At 36.8% G+C, this 8,344-nt stretch overlaps 2 protein-coding genes across 2 annotated transcripts; one reads left to right on the top strand and one right to left on the bottom strand.

The window, feature by feature from the left end:
* Positions 1-3,354: 3,354 nt before the first annotated feature.
* LOC127127979 (uncharacterized) lies at positions 3,355-4,872 on the top strand. Its single transcript, XM_051057238.1, has 6 exons — positions 3,355-3,533; positions 3,681-3,716; positions 3,854-4,055; positions 4,165-4,243; positions 4,339-4,456; positions 4,528-4,872. The coding sequence occupies exons 1-6, from the start codon at positions 3,376-3,378 to the stop codon at positions 4,556-4,558; spliced, it is 624 nt and encodes a 207-aa protein (XP_050913195.1). The 5' UTR covers positions 3,355-3,375; the 3' UTR covers positions 4,559-4,872.
* An 84-nt stretch (positions 4,873-4,956) lies between these two features.
* LOC127127978 (UPF0051 protein ABCI8, chloroplastic) lies at positions 4,957-7,605 on the bottom strand. Its single transcript, XM_051057236.1, has 2 exons — positions 6,132-7,605; positions 4,957-5,423 (listed from the first exon to the last, which is right to left on the bottom strand). The coding sequence occupies exons 1-2, from the start codon at positions 7,527-7,529 to the stop codon at positions 5,205-5,207; spliced, it is 1,617 nt and encodes a 538-aa protein (XP_050913193.1). The 5' UTR covers positions 7,530-7,605; the 3' UTR covers positions 4,957-5,204.
* Positions 7,606-8,344: the final 739 nt, after the last annotated feature.

Genomic DNA, 8,344 nt, shown 5'->3' with positions numbered 1-8,344 from the left:
GTGTGACACATCACTTCGAACTAGCTAGCGTGTGAGACACATCATTTCCCTATTTAAGTGTCTTACTATCAACATCCAAGACACATCACTCACATTCATTTGCAGCAAGAAAATAGTTTTCATCTGCACAATGTCATCTTCACCAAAATACAGTGTCAATGTTCACTGCAACGGTGAAACATATGAGTCTGAGTTATATGGTTTTTGTTTTTGAAACACGGATACCATTAGACTTACGATCAAGAGAAATGCAACCTTCTTGCATTTGAAAAAAAGTATACAATCATGTATAGGATCGGGTATTATATCAAAGATCACGTATCAAAATCCAATATTTTTTTAGAATAGTCAATTCAAGTTTTTCCCGTTTAAGGTACGAGACGATGAAGATGTTGAATACATGTTTGTTAGTCATGAACATTCAGGCTGCAACTGTATTGAGTTGTACATTACTCTTCAACCATGTATACCGTCTCAGCGGTCTCAAATAACCAGTCAGGATGAATCTGGTGAATTTGATCCACAATGGTCAGATGACGTCAACCTAGAAGCAGAAGAAGAAGTGGACCTCGTTGATGAAGAAGAAGAGGAGACCGAGATACAATTTGATCACATGTTGAACAACGACATTAAAGATGATGATCAACCACCACTAATACCTCCTAGTCATGTCTACAATCTGCCTCAACATATGAAAAATATGGATCTGCACGATGATGAAATATCCAACAGTGTTTTCTATAACCTGTATCCATGATCAGAAGGCGAATTAAAGGTGGGAGACATGTTTCGTACTAAAGAAGAATGTGTGCGAGCTATCAAAAAATTTCACATGAAAAACTCTGCTGATTTTACAGTGAAACGCACTGATTCAAGAAGGTATGTTATCGAATGTCGTAACATCCTTTGTAAGTTTTGGTTGGTTGCGTCTTACAAAAAGAAAAATGACTCTTGGGAGATCGCTTCAATAAACCCACCTCACAGTTTCATTGCAACTAACGTTGAACAAGATCATCGTAAACTAAGCGCTGCATTGATATGTCAAGACATTCTGTCGTTGGTTAATAAAGACCCATCAGTGAAGGTGAGTATAATTATATCCCATATCAGAACAACATATAATTATACTCCATCTTACAAGAAAGCCTGGATTGCAAGGACAAAGCTTGTTGAACAGGTATTCGGCAACTGGGAGGATTCATATACAGAATTGCCACGATTTTTATGGGCACTAAAACCATATGTCCCGGGAACTGTGGAAATTATGGAGACATTGCCAGCAATGATGCCAGACGGAACCTGTGTTACAGGTAATAGAATCTTTCATCGTCTCTTTTGAGCGTTTGACCCATGCATCAAAGGTTTCGCATTCTGCAAACCTATTATTCAAATTGATGGCACTTAGTTATACGGAAAATACAAGGGTACTTTGCTTATGGCGGTTGCACAAGACGGCAACAACAATGTCTTTCTCATTGCCTTTGCTCTGGTTGAAGGTGAAACGACTGGTGGATGGGGTTTCTTTCTTCGACATCTCAAAACGCATGTGGCTCTACAAGTCAATCTCTGTTTGATTTCTGATAGACATGCTGCCATTGAGAGTGCCTACAACAACCATGACAACGGATGGCATGATCCTCCTTCTACCCATGTCTATTACATTAGACATATTGCACAAAACTTCATGCGTGCAATAAAAGATAAGAATCTTCGCAAGAAGGTGGTGAATGTTGGGTATGCTCTAACTCATTCGTCATTTCAATATTATCGTGATGAAATTAGATTGTCTAATGAAGACGCGTGAAGATGGCTAAATAACATACCAGTAGAGCAGTGGACAAGTGCATTTGATAGAGGTTGTCGATGGAGCCACATGACAACAAACCTTGTGGAATGCATGAACGGGGTATTCAAATGAATTAGAATGAACGGGGTATTCAAATGAATTAGAAATCTGCCAATAACCACCTTGGTAAGATCGACCTATTATAGGTTGGCTTCTACGTTCGCAACCAGAGGTGAAAGATGGAGTGCGGTGTTAATGTCTGGGCAAGTATTCAGTGAGTGTTGCATGAAAGTCATTAAAGAGGAAAGCATCAAAGCTAGCACACACGCTGTAACAGTCTTTGACCGTCATAGGCAAAATTTCAGCGTCTAGGAAATAATGGACCACAACGAGGGGAGACCAAATTTAACATATGTTGTTAGACTAAACAAAAGTTGGTGCGACTGTGGAAAATTTCAGGCCTTCCACATTCCTTGCTCCCATGTCATTGCAGCATGCGTTTATACTCGTCAAGACGCTTACAGCCATTTATCTGATGTGTACAAGGTCGTCACCATCATGAATATATATAATCAAAGCTTCTCAGTATTACCAATGGAAGAATATTGGCCTCCATATGAAGGTGATATAGTTTGGCACAACGACGATATGTATAGAAAGAAAAAAGGAAGGCCAAACAGCACACGTATCAGGACAGAAATGAATTCCACAGATAAAATGATAAGATTATGTAGTATCTGTCGTCAACCAGGACACAACAAGAACAACTGTCTCAATCGGGGAGCATCATCTGGGTCTTAAGCTTTTTGTAACATTGTATTTTTATAACCTTCAATCATTATATATCATTAAGTTTTTATTACAACGAGGTTCACAACAAATATCAGTACAAAATAAGCTATCTGAAAACAGAAATATTTCTAACTGATTAGAACAATCAAATTGATGTCATCTCGACCGAACATCATTTCCCTAGCATCCTTATCAGTCTTCATTCGCACCCAACCAAAGATATTGTCGAGTCTCTCAATACTTCTAATTTTTTTCCCTTCTGGTATTTTCCTATCTAACCAATGAACCAGCTCCATCTTCAGTTGATCGAACGTAGTGATGTTTCAGAACAGCATCAGCATCTGAGGTTTGTCTCTCGCATAAATCACCTTTTCGTATCGGCGACGAACATCAAACATGATTGTCAAATGATTAATTAAGATGTTAAACAATGACTCACACAACACATCTATTTATAACAAAAGAATTGCATTTTACACTAAGGTGTCAATCCAATTGGCGCCAATTGGATTGGCTATGGCATGTGCCCTAGCCAATCCAATTGGCGTCTCCATTCAATTTTTAAGAAGAGGCGCCAATTCAATTGGCGCCTTCTCCTAAAAATGGGATAGTTTGGAAAAAAAAAATTAAAAGCAGAGGTATTTTGAGAATTTCCTTAAAAAAATGGATTATTTTTTTTAAAAATTCAAAATTTGATTATTAAGTATTCGATATAAAATTATATCATATTATCAATTATTTTTATCTATTATAAATAGGACAGGGTGAAGAAAAGAACAAAACAAGTGGACTTGAAAATGAAGGTTTTTCATGTTCTCCCTTTGATTTTGTTGTTGTTGTTATGGGGTTGCGAAGTGCAAGGGAGATTGGTCTCAATCCCAACAAAACCTGACCGAAAGGATGCAGCTGCAACTGCTCGTTGGTTGGTCTCTCAGAACTTCTGGGGTGTCTTAAGGTTCTCTCTCCCATCACTGCAATTCTCATTTCCTTCACTTTTCACTTTGTTTTTCTTTTACTTTATGCTTGATTCATGTTGTTTGTATATGCTGTAGGCCTTTAGTTTCATATCGAAATTGCTTAAACTTCTTTTTTTTCTTTGCAGTACTATCTCAATTGATTTGGATGGAGCACCCTTTGCGTAAGCATTTCTTACTCTTATCAAAAAATGATCAACTTACACTCGTTTAATGCCAATTGAAATATGCGGTTATTTTGAAATATACTTGTTAATATTTCAATATTTAAAGAGAAGTTAATAAATTTGTTCCTATGCAGCAAAGTGGTATCATATAGTGATGGAGTACCAAACCAAGGCAGTGGCATCCCATACTTCTACTTAACAACTCTTGATCCAACAGCAAGAAATGCATTCAAAGATGAAAGAGCTTCCTTCACAGTCAGTGAGTACCCTCTCGGAACTTGCGGCAAGGTCGACCCGATGAATCCTACATGTTCAAGAATTACTCTTACAGGGAAGGTGTGTGACAAAAATGAACTTTATTATATATGATTACTGTAATTAAAACTGAATCTTTATAGTTAGTATTAACACTGCTTGGAAATTTAATTTGGTCTCTGTGTTTCAGCTGAAATTGGTTGATGAAAAGTCAGAGGAAGCCGAATTTGGCAGAAATGCCTTGTTTTCCAAGCATTCAGAAATGATTGGTAATTGCATGAAAATCAATTTAAATATTATTAATGTGAATGGTTGCAAATATTGGTTGTTAAAGACTAATTCATATTTCAATAATGTTTAACAGACTGGCCAGAGGATCACAACTTCAAAGTTTACAAACTGGAAATTGAAAATATATTTTTAATTAATTGGTTTGGTGGTCCAAAACCTCTAACAGTGGAAGAGTACTTCAATCATAAAATGTAAGTGAACATAAGATTAAATAAAAGTGAATTGTTTCTATGTATTGTTGATTCATTTCTGTGGTCTACAGGAACAATCGTCTTCGTTCTCTCATGGATTGATTATCTGAATGCTCTTCTATTTGCAACTCCTACTACGGGGCTGTAAGTGCACAAACTGTGTTTTTCTTGTTATTTACTTATTATAAGCAATGTGTTTATGTACTGTATTTCAATTAGTGTATTTCTTTCCCATTTGAAAAGCTTTTCTGGGCACCATGCTGTTGCTGCTGGCTTGTTGTGGCTACTGTAATATGAAAATATTGCAATCCTTGGCACACATTTTATTTATCTATTCTGCGTTTTTTTCTCTGTAATGGCAAGCAATGTAATTTCTTACCTATGTTTTCAATTATATGTTCTCCATATTGATACAATTTTGCATTGAATCATTACTGGTTGATAAACATAGGAGATGAATATAATAAGTGTGAGACTACAATTGTGAAAAAAGAGAGATATAAGCAAGTAATCAATGTCTTTATAGCCACTGTTGAAATATAAATACCTTCCTAACATCAACATTATGGAGATCATACATTATGGTTTGAAACTCGATGTTTCATGGAACCTTTGCGACGCGGTTACAGACAAAATCTATATACATATAATGTACAGATCCTTCAAGACTCAGTACCCCTGAGAACTTGCACAATTTTAACAACAAATGGCCTTGGCTAATTCAAAATAATGAAGCTTAAAAAGCTGTTTAACCCACTGACCCTTCAAGCTTCAAGCTCATGAGTTGGTTCACCTCAGAACCAAACTCATCAGGAAGCTCATTGAAGACATCGCGGCAAAATCCAGATATCATAGCAGCCATTGCTTTTTCATAGTCTATTCCTCTTTGTTGGAAGTAAAATAACTGATCTTCACCAATTTTTGACGTACTAGCTTCGTGCTCAACTCTTGCTGATGGATTCTTCACCTACAAAACAATTGCAGTTTCATGAGCAGAAGTCTCGTCGAAAGTTTGTGGACATTACAGACATGAAAAGAAGGTTGAAAAAAGGAAAAGGAAGCAGTGGGAGTTAGCTTGGGTAAGAAAAATGCCCATGATAATGCTATAAAAAAAATAGAGAACGAAATTCTGTATTATTGAACTATTTTATGTTTCAACCAACAACCATTAAACCTAACAGAGGAGTAAACAAAACATTGCAAGAGTTTTAGCATCCTAGTAACAGAATAAAAAATATGCATCTTCAAGCTATATACAATGTATGGAAAATGGGATGATGAAAATCAGGAGCCAAACCCAACATCAAAAAGCTCTAGGATACTATTGTTCGTTCAACATCACCTTGATTTAAATTGCATGTATTAGAGTAAGAAGTACTGATATTCAGCACCAGAACCCCCATTTAGTTCTTAAAACATAGCGCCGTATATTTAGCCGCAAATCCACAACAGTTGTCAAAATCAAGTTTATATTTGCTTCCTCTTACAGCTAAAAGCACAAATACAACTTGTCCATGAGGTATGCACAAAGGCGGCTATATGCTTCCTTATCATTACCATTCAAAGTTGTTATCAATAAAATTAAGTTATTAACGAGTAACCAATCAAATCATTAAAAGAATGTAAATAAAAAATTAGCATCTATAGCAAAATAGAAAAAAAAAATAAAAGATACCTGGATGTAAGGATATGTATTGGCAGCTGCAGTATCGCCAATAAGCATGGAATCACACTGCGAAGAGTTTTTCGCATTCTCCGCCTTAGACTGAACCTGAACAAGCCCTCTATAACAATTCCTCGAATGTCCAGCAGAAATACCCTTAGATATAATCCTACTCCTTGTATTCTTCCCTTTATGTATCATCTTGGTCCCTGTATCCGCCTGTTGATAATTATTAGTCAAAGCAACAGAATAAAACTCTCCAACACTATCATCTCCCTCCAAAACAACACTCGGATATTTCCAAGTAATCGCGGACCCAGTCTCCACCTGGGTCCACGATATCCTCGATCTCGCACCAGCGCACAACCCTCTCTTCGTCACAAAATTATATATCCCACCTTTCCCATTCTCATCCCCTGCATACCAATTCTGCACCGTCGAATACTTAATCTCCGCACCCTCAGCGCAATACAACTCAACAACAGCAGCATGAAGCTGGTTCTTATCATACGAGGGCGCAGTACATCCTTCCAAATACTCAACCGAACTTCTATCCTCCGCAACAATCAATGTCCTCTCGAATTGCCCTGTCTCCAACGCATTGATCCTAAAATAAGTCGAAATCTGCATCGGACACTTAGTATCTTTCGGAATATAACAAAACGATCCATCACTAAAAACAGCCGCATTCAAAGCAGCGTAATAGTTATCATCACTAGAAACAACTCTACCTAAATACTTCTTAACCAAATCAGGATACTCTTTAATAGCATCAGAAATGGAACAAAAAATAACACCAGCTTTCTCAAGTGTCTTCCTATGAGTAGTAGCAATCGAAACACTATCAAGAACAGCATCCACGGCGACATTTGCTAACCGATTCTGTTCATTTAACGGAACACCGAGTTTATCGAAATACCTAAGAAGCTCGGGATCGGCTTCTTCTAAGCTATTAAGAGACGGTTTCTTCTTCGGAGCTGAGTAATAACAAATATCTTGAAAATCGATAGATGGATAAGTGTTGTCTGACCAATTAGGTTCCTTCATTTTGGAGAATTTCTCGAAGGCGTTGAGACGGAAATTGAGCATCCAATCAGGTTCTGATTTTAGGGTTGAGATTAACCTGATTGTTTCTTTGGAGAGTCCTTTTGGGATGGTGAAGGAATCGATGTCGATGTTGAAACCGAATTTCTTGTCGTAATCGCGGTTGCGGAGGATTTCGCGGATCTTGTCATCGGAGGTGGTGTTGCGGGGTTCGTAGCTGACGTCAGCGCGGATTTTGAGGGATTTGGGTTTGGGGGTTTTGATGATTGGGAAGTGGTTAGGGTGGTGGGTGAATTTGGAGAAGGGGGGTTCGCGGGTGTGTTGGGGGTGTATGGAAGAGAGGCTGCCGTTGAGAAGAGAAGCCATGTGAATGGTTTGTTGTGAAGATGAATATGTGAAATGTGGAAGCGGATTGAAGTTTGGGAAACTTGTGGATATCGTGTGGGTAACACGTACTAGTTTGTGTGTGGGACCCGTTTAAGGATAATAATGGAAGTAAATTTTGTTGGATGTATGAAGGAAGATCGACTAACTCTTTAAGTTTAACTAACTTTTTGCTTACACTTTCTATAGATTATCATTTGTATGTTTTAAATATTACATTACAAAATGCTCCTTTTAGTAATAAACTAATTAGTCGAAATAATTAACCTAAATCACTCCTTAATTTTGACCGATCAATTTTTTCATAGTTTTTGAGAGGGAAATAAAAGTTATACTATTCAATTAGAATTTGTGAATGTAATAGGATAGAAGAAGTGAGAAAAGAATTAGCATAGAGAGAACAAGAGAAAAACAAAGGAGTAAGGTTGTGGTAGACCGGTTGGTACACCCTTTTTCATCCTATTCTCATTCTTATTGTTCATATAATTTTATGATCTCTAATTTTATCTTTCTTTGTCATATAACATATCGAAGTTTTGAAGTATTGAATCATCGATTTCTTATATAGTGATTATTGTTTGAATTATGTTTTATTTTGTTTGTAGAAATTTCATTGCTCTCTTTCTCTGAAATGTTAGTATGTTTGAAATATGTTTTGTGTCTTTAAGTGGTTGGCTCTTTGCACCCATATAATAAAGCTCTTTCTGTTTATTTATGTTGGTTTATGTTTTTTTTTCACATTGTTTTCCCTGCTCTTTACATTTTCCATTATTTTGATTATTTCAAATTCATAATGT

Source organism: Lathyrus oleraceus, chromosome 3, assembly GCF_024323335.1.
Source record: "Lathyrus oleraceus cultivar Zhongwan6 chromosome 3, CAAS_Psat_ZW6_1.0, whole genome shotgun sequence".
NCBI lineage: Eukaryota > Viridiplantae > Streptophyta > Magnoliopsida > Fabales > Fabaceae > Lathyrus > Lathyrus oleraceus.
Note: the sequence above shows the minus strand (reverse complement) of the source record. Positions and strands in the feature narration are given on the sequence as shown.

What these genes read in the sequence shown, in the direction of transcription:
- LOC127127979 (XM_051057238.1), top strand. Translation starts at nt 3,376, where the DNA reads ATGAAGGTTTTTCATGTTCTCCCTTTGATTTTGTTGTTGTTGTTATGG. An exon ending in AACTTCTGGGGTGTCTTAAG is followed by an intron (nt 3,534 to 3,680) that starts GTTCTCTCTCCC and finishes TTTTCTTTGCAG; the next exon opens with TACTATCTCAATTGATTTGG. An exon ending in CAAGCATTCAGAAATGATTG is followed by an intron (nt 4,244 to 4,338) that starts GTAATTGCATGA and finishes AATGTTTAACAG; the next exon opens with ACTGGCCAGAGGATCACAAC.
- LOC127127978 (XM_051057236.1), bottom strand. Translation starts at nt 7,529, where the DNA reads ATGGCTTCTCTTCTCAACGGCAGCCTCTCTTCCATACACCCCCAACAC. An exon ending in ATACATATCCTTACATCCAG is followed by an intron (nt 5,424 to 6,131) that starts GTATCTTTTATT and finishes ATTGTTTTGTAG; the next exon opens with GTGAAGAATCCATCAGCAAG.